This window comes from Malaclemys terrapin, chromosome 5, assembly GCF_027887155.1.
Source record: "Malaclemys terrapin pileata isolate rMalTer1 chromosome 5, rMalTer1.hap1, whole genome shotgun sequence".
In the NCBI taxonomy this organism is placed as follows: Eukaryota; Metazoa; Chordata; order Testudines; family Emydidae; genus Malaclemys; species Malaclemys terrapin.
In genome coordinates, this window is record NC_071509.1 from 129703244 (window position 1) to 129721599 (window position 18356).

At 42.4% G+C, this 18356-nt stretch overlaps 1 protein-coding gene across 1 annotated transcript in view; it reads right to left on the bottom strand.

The window, feature by feature from the left end:
• Positions 1-9348: 9348 nt before the first annotated feature.
• ANXA3 (annexin A3) overlaps positions 9349-18356 on the bottom strand; it is a 37027-nt gene continuing 28019 nt past the window's right edge. Inside the window, exons 9-13 of the mRNA XM_054031088.1 lie at positions 17657-17750; positions 16484-16579; positions 14840-14898; positions 14475-14597; positions 9349-9560 (exon numbers count right to left, since the gene is read on the bottom strand). Coding sequence (XP_053887063.1) covers positions 9501-9560; positions 14475-14597; positions 14840-14898; positions 16484-16579; positions 17657-17750 — 432 coding nt within the window. The 3' untranslated portion in view covers positions 9349-9500. The remainder of the gene's footprint in view (positions 9561-14474; positions 14598-14839; positions 14899-16483; positions 16580-17656; positions 17751-18356) is intronic.

An 18356-nucleotide genomic window follows, 5' to 3' on the forward strand; every position in this document is an offset into this window, starting at 1 on the left:
CCAAGCCCTTGACTCACCTGTCCCAAACTGGATATGGCTACGTTTTTAGTCATTTGATTGAGAAATCTGGGAACTAAAGAGCTGACGTACATACTAATGAGCTTTTTCAGAGCTATTTCTCTCTCTAGGAAGAGATATAAACAGGGTCATTTTTCTTACACTAAGAAAATTCTAGTGGAACAACTTACTCCTCTTCTTAGGTAAAAAAAGATTTATGTATAAATTCCCCCTCAGTTTGAAAAACAACCACTCCAAATTCTGGTTTTATGGCATTTAAACAATGAGCTGTTGCTCAAAATGCATCACTGCAAGGTGGCTGCTAGACTTTGTTCTATACTCACTTGGTGAACCTGATTTAGGAGGGATAATTTAATCCAAATGTTAGCCGGGAATAAACACGATTCACAATGCAGAGTATGCCAACAGTTTCCTGGACTGTAAGTTCATTGGGTATATCTGCACCTTAAAACGAGGAATTTTAATAGACCTACTTGCACTTTTAACAAGAATCTACATGTTATATATGGTCACCATATTACACACACACACCCCAAATGGATCACTTATTGGCATGCTGAACACGAATTAATTTTGTCAATTTTCCCCTTTCCAAATTTCTAATGTTTAAAATTACACAAGCTGCTTACAAACAAAAAATAATGATCAAGACTTTTCTAAGTGACTAGAGATTTTGGGTACCTCTGTTTTAGATCCCAACTCGAGATAGTGGGTCTGATTTTTTTCAAAGAGCAGATGCTTAGGACTTTCTGAAAATCAGGCCCCATTACATTAAATTAAACTAAACATCAGGCACCCAAAGTCATCACTTTCTTTGGAAAATATTGGTCACTGTTGGAAGCTGGGATCATTCCTTGATGAATCATTATTAATTCATTCATTGATTGTTTAATTAGTTCAGTGCTTGGAAGAATACCCTACTCACCAGAATTTCCACGCAACTAGTATACTAGACTTAGCAGACAGGAAGTATGTTCCTTAGGTTTTATCTGAAAGACCACAGGGTCAGCTGACAGAGAGGTGAAAGTAAGCCTGTACAGGTCGGTATGGCGTACCGGCAAGAGCCAGTATGCCGTGCTGGACCCGACCTGCTTCCCCAGGGTGCAGATTTAAAAGGCCCGGGGTTCCCTGCAGCGGCCGGAGCCCAGGGCCCTTTAAAATCATCTCCTGAGCCCTGCTGCCGGAGCCCTAGGGTAGCAGCAGCAGGGCTCCGGTGGTGATTTAAAGGGGGCGGGGCTCCAGCCGTTGTGGGGAGCCCTGGCCCTTTAAATCACCACCGCAGCCCTGCCGCCGCTACCCTGGGGCTCAGGCAGCGCTTTAAAGGGTCAGGGGTCCTGTGGCTGCAAGAAGCCCCAGGGTAGCAGTGGCAGGGCTCTGTCGGCGATTTAAAGAGCCTGGAGCTCCATTGCGGTAGCAGCGGCCAGAGCCCCAGGCCCTTTAAATCGCCCCTGGGCTCCCAGCCGCCTCTGCAGCTAGTAGCTCGGGGTGTGTGTGTGTGTGTGTGTGTGTGTGTGTGTGTGTGTGTGTGTGTGTGTGTAAAGACCCCGGGGCTCCCAGCCACAGCTGGAGCCTCGGGGCCTTTAAATCTGGATTTAAAGGCTCCGCCTCTTCCAGTTGAGGCCACACCCCTGCCCAGGACTCCAGCGTACCGGTAAGTCCTTTAACTTACTTTCACCCCTGGCTGCACAGTACTACATCAAGAGGGCTGATAGGACCCTGCCAGGATTTAAATATTTGGTATGAGAATGTCAAAAGTATTCACTAGGCCATGGCTACACTACCACGTATGTATGTCACTCAGGTGTGAAAGACACATTCCTCTGAGTGACATGAGTTTCGCCGGCATAAACGCTTGTGTGCACAGTGCTAGGTCAGCGGGAGAGCTTCTCCTGCTGATATAGTTACCGCCGCTCGTTTATGTCGTCAACGGGAGAGCTCTCTCCCATTGGCATAGAGCAGCTACATGAGCAAGCTTACAGTGGCACAGCTGCATTACTACAGCTGTACTGCCGTAAGTTCGTTAATGTAGACATGGCCTAAGATACCTACTGTAAGAAGAAATGTTTGGTAGATACCCTTAATCACACCTGTAAGTTCTGCCTTGTAAGGCCCATTGTTCTTTTTATGCAGTTCCCCTGGTCCATTGTGGCTGCTAAGTGTTATGATCTAATTTTAATAGAGCTCCTGCATGGCTTCATGCTTTCTACTGTTATTAAAGTAATTAAAAAACCACCACCACCACATTCCGTATTGGGTCTCTGATAATGGAGGCAATTGGTTAGTTGACAGTTCTCTCCAGCTGGGTGTCCCAACGATTAAGGAGGGTTCTGCTGTTAAAGGAACATGAGACTCCTAGGTCAAGGCCAGGGCTATACTACAGATCTATCTATGTCACTACAGCGCTGTACTTGGAGAAGCCACAAGACTGGCATGAAATGAGGGAAAGTCCTCATTTTAAAATACTTTTTGCTGCTGTTGCTGGGCTTTTTAATGAAATTAATTACTCCATCATTGCCAGACTCTGCTACCCTCCACTCAAAGCAGCCTTTTCCACAGCTGGCTGTGCATAGTCTATTAACCAACTACCCTTCTCCAAGCTGAAGACTGGATGGATGGTGGGCACCCAAAGCCATCATCACAATAAGGAGTTATACAGTACAAGTAAAATGGTTGTTGCTAAACAAGTAAGCCATACTATGATCCATTCAGACTATAGCCAGCATGTCTGTAAATAAAGGAAGAGGATGCCCTTTACTTGTCTCAATTCAGAGTTTACAACTCATTTAAACAGGCAGGGAGAATGTCGTCAGTGAACGTCAATGCATCCTGACCCCTTGAATAGCAGCTTCTAAGAATTCCTCTGTTTCATTTAATCTTTATTCCCTTCAGTGCCCATAATGTCCCTCAAGATGGACACATAATATTCAGTCATGGATATCCAGGAAGATAATTATTGACTTTCATTCAGCAATATTGTTTCAAAGAAAGCACGTCACAAGCTAGATAACAGTAAGGGCTAGCTACAATGGTGCAAGTGATGCAGTCATGCCTGGGCCCACAAAGTATTGAGTCCCAACCAGATGGAGCGGCACACCATGACTTCACTTGAAGCAGAGATTCGCAACATCACTCCACTGCCCCTCAGTCCAACAGAAAGCTGGTGGGGCCAAACTCAATAGCATTGCATCTGGGCTTACAGGGCTGGAAATGTCATTTAGGTTTGGCCCCGCTGGCCATCTGTCATGGGGAGGGGGCTGCCAGGCCAAATCTGAGTGAGTGGTGAGGACTCTCAGTAGATTAGGTTGCAGCATCCCAGTCTTCGGTTTCTGTGACACAGACCAAGTTTTCAAGAGCAATCTGTGTATTTAGGACACTTGTTTGCATTTGCTGCCCAGCTACAGGACTGGTGAAAGCAAAGCAAATGTTGTTTGTGCTCACATTGCAAGTGCTTCCATGGACAAAATTGTAGGTTCAGCTATAAAGATTCCCTATTGCATACTCCCCTTTTACAGCCATGTAAATCCATTTGTTTAGTTCCAGTAGAGTTACACTAGGTTGAAACTGGAGTAACACAATGGTGCTTCAAGCCTGGGGCTTTTTGACTAAGTACGTGTGCGCTTTGGATGTGCCATGCTACTTAAAGTTTGGTACAGAAAAAGCTAAATTAGACGTTTTAGGTTGCTATGATGTGTATTTATTACTAATATGTGAAGTCTGAACTGCTGTTGCACAGATTTTCAATGAGATAAAATTTACTGACGAAATGTTGGTTAGGTTTTGAATATGGGTGCTTTATCTTATGGTGACATCACATACAAGATAGATTTTGGAGACTCGTGTCAAAATTACCAACTTGATCATTTCTGCAGCGTTCCTGCACTATAAAACTTCACACTTGCTCACTGCCTGTGAGCACTGTATGTCTTTGTATTGGCAGAAATGTATGCACTATTTTAAAAACCTTGAAACAACTGACTGGAGCTGCTAAGTTCAAGAAACAAAAGAAGAGTAGGGAGCAAATATCGAAGTTTTTAGAAAACAGCAATTTGTGGCAAAGTGTCACTACAACCGCTGTGCCCATGACAGCTTCAACTACCAGTGACAAAATCATGGAAAATTTTGACAGCAACTGTTGAAAATGTTTTTAATCCCAATAGCACAAGACATTTGAACTTGATAGTGTTCAAGGGCAGACTTAGTTCAGAATGAAAATGTTAATACCTTACAACAACCAAGGATCTCTTTAGTCCAGTAAAGTTCAAACTGAGTTGTTTAGAGAAAAATCCCACTGATGAGTAAAAATGTAGTGCTGAAATTAAGTTTGGAACAGAAATGTTTTATTGTAAAACATGGCCCTTGTCAACTTGAGGGACCATTCCCATAAGACTAAAACAAATCAATGCTTTTCAACATCTTATGAAACTGTGTCAAAGGCTGGAATAAAAACCAACAAACAAACCTGGTTATGCTGTTCTTCTTTACTGGTCAAACGTTACTACCAACACTGTTGGCTTTTTGGGGATCGGGAAAATAATTCTGATTACTCGGCCCGGCTAAGTGGAATTAAAGACTGATAACATTTATCTAGAAATAGTGATTCACAACATCTGGATTGCCATTTTGAAGCTTGCTGAGTATCTGATCTCTGGTGTTTGCATAGTAACATTGATAAAGATCTTGAATCAAAAATAAGGAAAGGGAGATTGCTCCACCAAACAGTCATAGCTTTTTGTCTACTGTTGAACTATTGGCCAAATATGCCCCTGTTCCTGAAGAACTCACAAGGAAGCCAAACAGCCCGACAACAAACCTCAGCCCAGAAATTCAAAACAAGATCATATAGTTGCTATCAGACCAGGTTACAGAAATTAAGGACATCAAGAATTCTCCATTTTAAATCAACGATCATGAATACAACCCAGGACTTATTCAAAGTCAATCAAATAAGCCAAGGTTTTCAGTATGTTGCCATACATACTGGGGGAGGGATAGCTCAGTGGTTTGAGCATTGGCCTGCTAAACCCAGGGTTGTGAGTTCAATCCTTGAGGGGGCCACTTAGGGATCTGGGGCAAAATCAGTACTTGGTCCTGCTAATGAAGGCAGGGGGCTGGACTCGATGACCTTTCAAGGTCCCTTCCAGTTCTAGGAGATAGGATATCTCCATTAATTATTATTATTATAGAAAAAGAATCCTGCCAAAATAAATATTAACGAGGGCTTTCCGGGATTTCATGAAGTAAGTGGACAATCCGGTCCTAATCCTGAGAATGTTGTCGAGAGCATGGAAGACAATGGTTTAGGACTATTGAAATGACAAGGACAAGGAGCTGAATGGTGCTGTGAATGTAAGTGGAATCTATTCTGGTGTACAAGCAAGAATGACTGAAAAAATAGGATATGGGCATTGTGCTGCATACAGTTTGCATGTAGAGTTAAACAATTCAGTACCAACAATCACAGAATTTCAAAACTTTTACGATTTAGTTGAGAAATTCTGTAATTTTTTTGGCCATCGCATTAATCAATAGTCTTTGCTTTCTTCTTTTGAAAGCAAACCCAACCTAGCTCTGAAAACACTTTGTCCTCTATGCTGGCCTTGGGTTGCCATGAGATATCCACAGAGCTATACTTAAGGCCTTGGGTCAAAGTATTCTGAAGACCAGTAAACCCAAAGAGTGAGACAAAACTTCATCTTTATGTAAATGTTTAGAAAGCTTCAGTGTATTTCTTGATTGTTTTTCAGACTAAAATTCTGGAAGAAATAAATGTAGTGTCCAAAATGTTGCAGCTGAAAAAACAAGAACTGGGTCAAGTTGCCAAAGTACTAGAAAATACATACAATTTAATCAAAGAGCTTAGAAATAATTTTTCTGTTATCAATCAGTGGTCAAAGTTACTTAGACATGGGTCTAGACAGTATTTGGTCCTGCCATGCGGGCAGGGGACTGGACTCTATGACCTCTCGAGGTCCCTTCCAGTCCTAGAATCTATGGGGAATATGAGACCAGTTCAAATCTAAGTGAACTTGAAAAGCTAAGCATCATTTTAAAGCATGCCATGATATACAGCATCCACAGACTATGTCTGGTGTTTAGCTCATCCAAAAGGCCCAATCATGGTAACATGTCGTGCAGTACATACATTTACTGCACACTGATTGGGCTGACCCTGATAGGAAGTTAACAGCATGCTTCATGTACATATTACACCTTCCATCCCAGGATCTCCATATGCTCTGCAAACAACTTATCTCACAGGAATGTTGTGAAGCTATCACTCCCCACTGCACAGAAAGGAAAGTGAGGTACAGATTAAGTGATCTCCTGATTCCCAGTCCAGTAACTGGACCATAAAATCATCATCCTGTAGCTTGGTCTTGATGCCAGGGAGTTTAAGTATCCCAAAATGGATACTTCCAAAATTAAGTCTTCTTGTACTCCAGTTCCTACGGTAATGTATACTAGCATGACCATGCTAGGCTTGAAGCCTGAAGGACAGGTGATGAGAACTTTTCACATTAAGTGTTGTTTAGAACTGTCCAAAGTGTCCAGGGTTAGATGAATTAGAAAATCTCTACAGCTGAACAAGGTTTTAGACCACAACAGGAATTTGCTAAAAACTAGTATCTTATAGATACGACAGCTATAGTGTAATTACTTAAGACTTTTGAACCATGCTATGTAATCCTACCATTCTGATGTAGGAAAGTTGGCTCCCAGTCAGTGTTGCCAAGTCTCACAAGAGGAGGGGGAAAAAAAGCGGCACTGCCCTTCTAAAGGAGCCAACCCATTTCAGAGGGAAGGGAGTGGGGGTGTTCATACAAAATTCCCTTTTTTTTTAGTAGTTTGAGTTTTGCTGCATACATTAACTTACATGTTAAAATATTAAAATAAAGGTGCGCACTTACATTATTAAGTAATGTCATCCTCACTCTCTCCATCCTCCGTGGTCTCTGTTGCCTTAAGGTGGCACGTTCCCATGTAGAACCATATCACAGTGTGGGACAAAAAATTGGAACACAGGATGGGTCAAGTGGCCAGGCCAAAAAGTTGAGTGTGTTTTCTTAATTGAACAGGATTGGGGATAGGATTCTAAAATTCTAATGACATGCGTATACACTGAAACCAGTCCATCACTAAAACCACTCCTACAACCATTTGTAAACTACAAGTTTGTGTTGAAGTCACCGCTGACAAAAAAAGGCCTCAGACCCCATGACTCAAAAAATTAAAACTTCTTAAAAAACCCAAACCCAATTCCACTTATAATATGTCCCAATTAACTGACCCTGCCACCTTGTGGAAACTGCATAAAACTGCACTAAGTCAACAGCCAATGGGAACTAGCAAAAACTCCAAAAAAAAAAAAAAAAAAAAAAAAAAAAAAAAAAAAAAAAAAACCAAACCACACACAGCAACAACTGTTCACCCTTAACCATCACAGTAAGGATTAAGGAAGTGAATCCCAGTGGCTGCACTTCTATTTCTGGTTTTGAGAGAAGAAACCAGTTGCCGTAGTCTGCCCTAGCAGGGTCAGTCCAACTACAGTTCCAGTTTCACTTCTGTTTACCAGTTGATATTTTAAGAATGTTTTGAAACGACCAACTTCAGTTTTCTCATCTGAAATGTCCCTTATATAGGCTCTAACTTATTTATTTGGTCAGGAATGTACATGAGCTCTATGTAGTGCGACTAATATGATATTTAGAAGATTGCCTTCCTGAATTTGTCTGTCCATCATGATTATACAGATCAAGGTGCAAAGGGATTTCTCCCAGTCCACCTATCTTTCTCCCAAATGGGATAGCCTTCAGCAGGCAGATGAGAGGTCAGTTCTGTGCAGTAGTGCTACCTGCCTCTGATTTGTCTGAGCCCTCTCTGATCACACTAATGCAAATTGCATTGCTTATCAGATTTTGTCTCCATAGTCTCAGGCTACATATGCCTGATTTATTTGTTTGTTCGTTGCAACTATTTAAATAAGAAGCAGGCAGCAGTATCTCCCATCAATGTAAACAAACATGTCTGTCTGAGCGATTGGCTGAACAAGAAGTAGGACTGAATGGACTTGTAGGCTCTGAAGTCTGGCTTTGTTTTGTTTTTGATTGCAGTTATTTAACAACAAAAAAATCTACATTTGTAAGTTGCGCTTTCACAATAGATTGCAGGACAGTACTTGTTTGAGGTGAATTGAAAAATACTATTTCTTTTGTTTATAATTTTTACAGTGCATATATTTGTAATAAAAAACAGAAAGTGAGCACTGTACACTTTCTATTCTGTGTGGTAATTGAAATCAATACATTTACTCCTGGGAGAATTCTGGGCCAAAAAATTAAATTCTGCATACAATTTTAAAATTCTGCACATTTTGTTTCTCAAAACACCACAACATAATCACTCCAGTTCCAATTATTTTAGTAATTTATTTCAAAATACCTGTCAATGAGCAGGTCAACAATACAGACAAGAGCAAAGAAGATTCCCCCGGGAGTAGACAATTAAAGAAACCCCTATGACAACCTGATTCCAGTTGGAGGGGGCTGTGTTGGGGCCCCCAGAGCCCAGACACCCACACCCCTAGAGCCTCCCCCCCCCACTTCTTTACTGTCCTGCCAGCAGGGGGCATGGCCTTGCCCTTCCTCACCCTTGGCCAGAGCTGGGTCTCCCAGGCCCTCTCCCGTCCTCAGGAGAATGAGGATCAAGCAGAGTATGCAGCCTACAGCCCTGCCAGACTAGCTCCACCCACTGTGAGCTGGACTCTGCAGAGTCCAGCGGCCCCTAGTGGCAGCCAGCAATTCTGCGGCGGAAACAGGGAATTCTAAACCACTCCACAATGCAGAATTTTGCAGAATTCCCCCAGGAGTAATATATTTGAATGTTTAGAAAAACATCCAAAAACTATTTAATACATTTCAATTGGTGTTCTATTATTGTTAACAGTGTGATTAAAATGGATTAATTTGAGTTAATTGCATGCGTTAAACGCAATGGACAGCCCTAAAATATATAAAAATAAATGGTTCTCTTTGGAACAACTTCATTAGAGAAGAATCCAGTGTTTACATCATCAGTCCACCAATGCAAACTACCAAACACAGCCTTTGTAACTATAAACTTGACCTTCCATTGGTTTGTATTCTGCCACCACCCTACAGTAATATCACTTTTTCTGATGCTGTACAGCTGTAGAAAGACAGCAACTGATTCCAGACAGACTTAGCTTACAGGGGAACACTATGTATAGCTGGAAGATCTGGCTTCTGATAGTCTAAGCACAGTTTATCCAGATGCCAGCAGGTGGTTAGATAACAGCCTGAAGAGACGCACTAAAAACAAACATCTGTTTATTAGGATACTTGATGAGAAAGCAGTCAGCATGTTGCAGTTTTACAATTGCTGAAATGTTTAAAAAGCTTCACAAGAAGCATTACTGTAGGTAGCAGAAAAGCAATAGCATGGTGCTCCTTATGAATTTACTTTCAGTCATCCCCACCACAGATCCTCAGTAGTGTGGTCTCGTAGTCCCCAGAGGTATCAGACTGTGCAGAGAAAAAATAAATAAAAGTGACATTCGTGATAACCTTACGCATCATTTGCTATTTTGAAAAGGATTTCTCCACACTTTCCCCCTCCCACCACCACTTTTTGGGCCAACACAACAGCATGTTAAGAGGATACAAGATACTTGATCCTCCTACTGAAATGAATAACTGAGCTCCCATTTTCTTGACTGGGAGAAAATTTAATTCATCATGATTGTAGTAAAATACTGAACCAGTGTCGATAAAAAAAATCATGATTTTACAAAATTAAAAACATACATCAGACTTGCTGATAGTTTTACTTTCCCCATTTTATAACTTTAAATTGCTGAAGAGTATGTTCGGTACTGGTTTTAGTTTCCTACTTAGCATTTCAGATTTACATTGAACTTCCTAGTATGGGGTGGGCAAACTACAGCCTGGGGGCCACATCTTGCCTGCGGGACCATCCTGTCCAGCCCCCCAGCCTCTGGCCTGGGAGACTAGCCCCCTCCCCTGCAGCCTCAGCTTGCTCGCTCCGCAGTCGGCACAATGCTCTGGGTGACAGGGCTGTGAGCTCCTAGGGCCTGACCCAGTGCTCTGTGCTGGCAGCATCACCCGGCTCCAGCTGGGCGGTGTGGCTGTAGCACCGCCAGCCACCGGTGCTCCAGGCAGCACGGTAAGGGGGCATGGAGTGGGCGGGGGGTTGGATAGAGGGCAGGGAGTTTGGGGTGGTGGTCAGGGGACAGGGGTGTGGATAGGGGTTGGGGCAGTTGGAATAGGGGGTTGAATGGGGGCAGAGGTCCCAGGGGAGCAGTCAGAAAGGAGGGGCGGGTTGGATGGGGCAGCAGGGGGCAGTCAGGGGAAGGGATAAGAGGTGGTTGGATGGGGAAGGGGTCCCGGGGGGGCATGCCGTCAGGAATGAGAGGAGGGGTTGGATGGGGTGGTGGGGACAGGGCAGGAGTCCTGGTGGGGGCAAGATAGGAGGTGGGGGCTGGGCCACAATCCCCTCCCCGAACCAGCCCTCCATACAATTTCCAAAACCCGATGTGGCCCTCAGACCAAAAAGTTTGCCCGCCCCGTCCTAGTAGAAAGGCTCCCACTTAAATGCACATCTATGGTTAAAAAAGACAAGACCAGGGCCTCAGTAACTTCCGTAATAGCCTGTGCTACATTTACAACCACTACCACCTTCTGATAGAGTGAACTTCCATAGGTCCAGAAAGCTGAAATGCTTTACAAGGCTGTACTCCTCCATCAGGGGGGTAGTAATTTGAAATCACTGGATTTGTGCTTTTAAATCGCTTAGGTGCTTAAACACAGATTTCAGGCTATTTGGAAATTTTGGCAGCATGTGTATATATAAAAAAAAAAAAAAAAAAAAGAGGACAATAACTTTGTTATGTTTTGAAAGTCAACTGTGCATTAACAACGAACAATTTTGTTTTGAAGTGACAGACCTTGTGCTAAACAGGGCAGCCCAGAGGATTCAGGGGGCCTGGGGTCTTCGACAGCAGGGGGCCCCCCGCCGCCAAATACCTGGCACTTCGGCGGCGGGTCCTGGAGTGGAAGGACCCTCTGCTGCCAAAGACCTGGAGCGGAAGAAGCTCCGGGGGCCTGGGCTCCGCGAGAGTTTTCTGGGGATCCCAGAGTGAGTGAAGGACCCCGCTCCAGGGGCCCCGAAAAACTCTTGTGGGGGCCCCACAGCCCAGGGCAAATTGCCCCACTTGCCCCCCCCTTTGGGTGGCCCTGATGCTAAAGTCTTCATTAGCCCTCTATACTACAAACACCCTTGCACATGCTTAACTCTGAGTGCAAGCAGTCCCACTGCAGTCACCGGGACTATTTGTGACTGAAGTTACACAGTGAAGTGTCTGCAGTATTACGGCCTCAGTTTTCAGTACTGTTGCCTGCCTCTAGAAGTCATAAGAGCCTTCCAGCAGCAGTATTAACAAAAACCACCCTTCCACTACAACTTACAATGTAGTTCATTATAAAATTTTAATCTACATTTGCAGTGGCACAAGTTTAAGTTTTTTTTTACAAAGCCTCAACCTGATTTAAATCAATGGGCAAGTTCAAGTTCTAAATTAACCCATTTAAATTAATGACTCAATTGGTCCACCGAGTTCTAAACCAGTACTCAAAGACAGCCAGAAAGTAGCTGAGTGAAAACTGTTTAACCACAAACAAAATCCAACACCTTCAAACCCCAGCGCCTAAAGTTAGGTACCACAAATCTACATTTAGTCTCTTAAATGTGTGATCTCACTTTCCAGTATCACAGGGAACTACAGTGGTTGGTCATTCTGAAAGTCAGGCAATTTTCACTTTTGAACCTAAATGCAGATTTAGAAGCTTGTCCGTAGACAGCAGGTCGGAAAATGTTGACTACAGGAAGTTGTATTAGTTGAACTAATTGCTGTAAAAGGCTCTGAGTGTATCAATTTCAGTTTAAGCCAGGTTTATTTTGGTTTAGTTCAAACAGATGCCTAATCATTTTAAGCCACTCAAGCCAAAATTAAAAAAAAAAAAAGTGTTCAGAAAAGGGGTTTGCATGAATTCAACTAAATAGGTTAGAATGACACCGTTAGTTAAGCCAGTCCAACTTTCTCATGAAGACAAGAATCTAGGACTATGGAGGAGTATTCTGCAGCAGAGTGCAGGTAATAAAGAAAGAATACATAAAATATTTCGAAGTGTTTGGATGCTAGAGTACAGTAGCATTATGATGTTACAATGACACAAGATTCTTTGAAGGCTGGATTAGTATTTAACTGGTATGAAAGATGTTGTTCCCCTACAAGCTTGTCTACTCCTGGCATTTGTGTTCTACAGACATTAGCAATGTCATTCCATACATTTCTATTTGTTTCTCAATATAGGAATTAAGTTATAAACAAGTTGATAGTTTAAAGGGCTCTGGCCCATTCAGTGAGTTTATCACTGATCAGTACCAGCTGATTGGCCAAAAATGGAATCCCATGTAGGTTTGCAGAACTCATGCTTTGCCTGAACTAAGCAAAGCAGGCAGGTTTAGCACACACTTTAGCTAAGACCAGCCTAAATGCTATCATTTTCCCCAGTGCAGCTGTAGGATAATTTAGACTACAATTTCCACCAGATGAAACAAGCAACAAGGCCTTACCCTGCATCTACACTAGGAAAGGAAAGAGCAGACTTAGCTAGCTCTTTTCCTAATCAAGAAAGAGCCTCAGGCACCCACTGATTTTGTATGGAACTCTAGGTTTTATCCTAAAAAAGAATAAATAAAAACTCTATGGTGCAGGTTTCAGAGTAGCAGCCGTGTTAGTCTGTATCCGCAAAAAGAACAGGAGAACTTGTGGCACCTTAGAGACTAGTCTCTCTAAGACTAGTCTCTAAGGTGCCACAAGTACTCCTGTTCTTTCTATGGTGCAGTTAGTTGTGATGATCAGCTCTGTGCAATTCAGAGCTACGATATGGAACAGGGCTCATCACATCAGTTCCACCTCTAGCAATGAAACATTGTGCATCAATTTATGAAAGAGGCTGACAGAAAAGATCACTCAAAACACTGTTTAATCCAAAGAAGTGTACTAAAAAAAAAAAAAAAAAAAAAGGAATAATGTCCCAACCTCAGAAATTTTAGAAGTGTTGGAAGCTACTTGCTGGACTTAAAGCATTGAGCCGAGAGAGGATCTCAGAAGGACTGAGTGACATTTCTGGGGGGAAAACCACTCCAGCTTCCATTAAAGTGGAAAAAAGTTGAATTAATAAGTTATTGGAAAGAGAAGGAAATTACAGTCAGTGTTTTAGGAACAGAACTTTAAGAACTAAACTATTGTGTTCAACGTTATTTAAAATGAACAACTATCTCTAAACAAAGAGACATTAAGCACTTGGCATCACCTCGGACTTACACAACTATCCTGTTTCAAATAGCTAATAATGGTCTCTGATCTGCTTCTGAGACTATGAAAATTAGCTACCATACCACAAAACTAGTACTAGGGTATAATGCTTGCCTGGTGCAGGTCAGCTGTGGGAAGTGTCACTGCAAGAGGCAGTACAACATCAGAAACAGGGTCCTACACCTGCCTTTTATAAATTTTTAAATTCCGCTTTAAAACAGGATTAAATGATTCTCTTAATGTTAATGTCTTCTTACTAAAGCTAGGCAGTTCCAAACATTCTGGGTATCAGACAGTGTGGTGCAGTTCTGCCGTTATAATATATTATTGAGCACCTAGTCCCCCTTCCCTGGCATCCTGCAGTGGTCACTTCATCTTCTCCATCTATATCTGTTCACTTCGTCCTCACGTGGCGTCAGCAAGCTAAGCTAATGGTTCACAAATCTCTGAACATGCATTGCTCACCATCTGAGATCATCCCAGCTTGCCCACTGCAGGCTCGAGATGACCAAAACAAAGTCTTATTTTTCCACCCAAAATGCCCCACTTCCTTTCCACCCCATTCCCTTGGGAATTATACCCCCTCCCCCAATCTTCCTCCTAATCACCTTGGACTCCACCTCCCAAATAACTTGATCGAGTTTTGTTTGGTACATTGTGTAGAAAGAAGATACATCTGGCACAATAGCTCACATTCTTGTTTATTTCCTAGTCATCTCCTGCCTCCAGCCACCTGCTCTGACCTACTCAATTGCCGTTTTACTCCATTTTGTCCAGAACACAGATGCTAAAGCTATACCCCTCTCCTCTTCAAACTCCTCTACTAACACCTCCTTGCTTACCCCCACTTAACTAGATTTGGCACTTCCAAATAAAGCTTATATATAAATAAAATATACACACACACACATACACACACACACACACACACACACCTCAAATAAAGAAAAAAAATATTGAAGATGTTCTATTCCATGAGCACATTTGTTACATAACTTTGTTCCAATAGGCAAAAATAGTTCATTACAATAATTCTTACTTTTATAGCAGCGTGCAAGGAGCAGCCATAATGCTTCTTATATTCAGCTCGAATATCCAACAGGTCAATTTCTGATCTGGAAACCATGATTCTATTAAGAGTGAACTCATCAGTTCCAGCACCCTGATAAAATAGAAGAGAGCTATCTAGTACAATACACCATATAAAACCATTATGCAAGTTAGGCTAAAACCAGCATCTACATCTAGAAACGGTATCCTCCTTCCCACTTAACCGGACTCCAAGAATTATGAGTGGTAAGGGACCAGTCCTGTGTTTATTTACAGACATCACTCTTAGAAACCTAAGATTCTCTTAAAGATATACAAGAGTTCAAGAATGGGTATGGTAAGCTGAAAACCTACCTTCAAAGATTGGTGCAGCCTTTCAGCAAAGAATGCAGGAGTGTTATTCACACATTGAACTATTAAAAGAAAAAAGTTGAGAGTTAGAGCAGGCCACTTAAACTACAACAATACCACCATACAGCTCTCTTTTGCTTACAAGCCCTCACTATAAATGGACAGGACATGTATGGCCAGATTTTCAAAGCTAGGTACAGTAACTCCTCACTTAAAGTCCTCCCAGTTAATGTTATTATGTTGCTGATCAATTAGAGAACATGCTTATTTAAAGTTGTGCAATGCTCCCTTATAACCTTGTCTGGCAGCTGCCTGCTTTGTCCACTGCTTGCAGAAAGAGCAGCCTGTTGCAGCTAGCTGGTGGGGACTTGAGGGCAGCCCCCCACCTCCCATCAGCTCCCTGCTCCCCTATATTCCCTGTGTGGCAGCCGCCCAGCAGGCTATCAATTGCTGGGCAGTTCAGCGGTCCCTCCCCCCACTGCCATGTGCTGCTCCTGCCTTTGCCTTGGAGCTGCTCCTGGGAACTTCTTGCTTGCTGGGGCGGGGGGGAGAAGAGGGGTGCTAATGTCAGGGTGTCTCCCTCTCCCCACTCACCCCTTCTCCATACAGTGGGTGGGTGGGTGGGGGGGGAAATGGACACAACAGGGCTCAGGATGGAGGGAACTCTGTCTCGCCTCCCTCCATTTGTGCTGCCTTGTAGAGTGTGAGGCAGCATTAACAACAATGCGTTAACCCTTGAGGGCTCAGCCAAGTGCTAGTTCATCATTTAGAAGACAGACTTTTGTCTGGTGAAAAAAATTTCCCTGGAACCTAACTGCCCCTCCCCCCCCCAATTTACATTAATTCTTATGGGGAAACTGGATTCACTTAACATTGTTTTGCTTAAAGTTGCATTTTTCAGGAACATAACTACATCGCTAAGCGAGGAGTTACTGTAAATGCAATTGTATGCACCAGCCTTGTACTAGTTAATGCCTGACATGCATGCACAAGTCAGGTATATACACATATGCACCTGGCCAATTCTGCATTCACTTTATACTTCTCTTCCTGCTGATGCCCCAGGCTGGTAAACTACATACATTTTACACACTCACTCCCATGAGAGATGCACCCACTTATATGAAGAGTGAATCTATAGATATTTAATTAAAGCATTTCTATTGTTAAGAACAACAAGACTTTAATCGAACCTTCAGGCCTGCCCTGAAAATAAAATACCGCATAGTGCTGCAGAAATGGTTCAGCACTATGGGTGGCTGAAGTCTGGTGACCCATCCCCAAGTATGGTGGAGGGTTTTTTGGCACTTGCCTAGAGTCAGTATAAATGATGGAGGGGGTGCCTGGTCTATAGGACTTAGCACAAAGCAGTCCTGGTGCAGGATTAGGGCTGCTAGACGCTACCACTGTACTAATTGTAACACCAACACAGCTGAACATATGCTACAGAACTAACAAGCTCTCCTCTTTTTGTAAACCTAAGTCAGTGTTACCAATACTTACTGCAGTGATACTGCTTATCACTAAAAGCAAGAATTAAAGTCACTGTGAATCAAAGGTATTCTGACTAATATTTTACCTATCCTACTTTTTTAAAAAAAAAAGGCACAGCTTGTTTTCAGCCATGCCTCCCCCCAAGAATCTTACCAATGGCTAAGAGTAAATCCTCAAAATGCCCTGACATTTCACTCTGTATACTTTCTTCAATGGTCTTCTTGCTGAGGTTCCTGTATTCATCAAATGCTAAAAAGATAACCAAACAGTTTGTTGATACATATATCACAAGGAAATTACTCAGTGTTCTCATGTGTCAGGCTCCATTTGGGGTCTGATCCAAACCTTAGTGAAATTAATGGGAGTCTTTCCACTACCTTCAATATTATTTGAAGCAGCCCTTTGATGAACACATACCATACGATGAGAGCAACAGTGCCATCATTCTAAGCCAATCAAGGTATATATGTAAAAATATTAAGGAATAAACAACCTTCAAGTGCCATCATTTTAACATTCACCACTTTCTCTCTAAAGGCAGTTGGCCTCTATTCTTTAATGCAACATGTCAGACCCTGCTTCAGTTAGCCCATTTACCCAATTGTCTTGCTTTAATAATCATAAAATTAAGACACTCATATTGAGTGGGTGGAGACAAATTTTATCCACTGAAGGCTTTCACGATCACTGGGTTTTTGTTTTTTTTCCCCATAAAGAAAAGAGGGTGTCTCATGCAGCACATTCCATTAGTCATAAGGCAAAGATGCATTCAGTGATTCACAAAATAGCAAACAATTACTTCCTTATCAGAGGCTTGCTTGGTCCCCAAGTCTGCATGACATTTGTACATGCTGACAATTACATTTAAAGCACGCTATTCAATCCACACAGTCTTTGGAGACAGGGATAAGTAAAAGACCACCTGCTGCCTGGGTTTAAGATCAAACTTTCCATCTCTTCTCCTGCAAAAGTGGGAATGAAAATACCTTAGAGTAAAACTGCACAGGAAGAGCCCACTTCAAAAATCTACACACACGCTGATATGTGGCACACTCAACAAGGACAATACATGCATCTTAGACCTATTGTTTCAGATTGCAGCCTTCCATATGTGAATAGATACAGTACTGCTCATCTTCACAACCATGAGAGCTAGAAACTCAGGTTTTTATTCTGCAACCTTTAGCAAAAGCTGATGGACCCAGGGAAGTGATGGTGGGACAATGAGTGGCACCTCAATCCAAATTACACATACAAATGCTTGGCTATAGAAAACAATCATTTAATAAGAAATATCACAAAATGGTACAAAAATCAATGTCATACTTCGTTTCAGTTGTGGTATGCTCCTAAGGCACAGAATTTCAGTGAACTTATCTTCATCTGTACCCCACTTCTTCTCACCAGCATTATAGAGAACCTATTACAAGGAAAGAAAGGACATCACTGTGGCCACTAGACTAGACCTCAAAAGAAGAATGTTGAGCCGTGCCACTGCAAACTAGTCTCTGCATTTTCAGTAAGTTTTCTGAAGACAGGATTCTGAACCTGGGCGATGCAATGGACTTCATTGCAGTACCATAGTGTTGCTGTCATGAGCTGCTGAAACTCAAGCCTGGAAAATTGAACTAGTTCGAGAGAGAGAGTAGTCATAAAAAGCAGAACTTGCTTGTCTATTGAGCTACACTGGAACATCTTATACTGTGGAAAAATAGGACTCCCTTAATGTCTCATCAAAATGAGAAGATTTTTCCAGGAATATGACAGCATGGAAATATTTGCTTTCTAAAAGATGCAATTCATCACAAAGTGAATGTTAGCGTTAATTCCAATGCATCAAATACAAATAGGACTTTGTAAACAACATGTCTTATTCAGGAATGGGGGTTCCTTGGAGCTTTTCTGGCCATCCATTACACTCAAGGGCATCAGTGACTGTGGTGTCTTCTTCAGACAGAGGCTTCACTATAATCCTCCCACTGGTCAAACTGGGGATGGCGTTTTATAGATCCCATCAGCACCACTC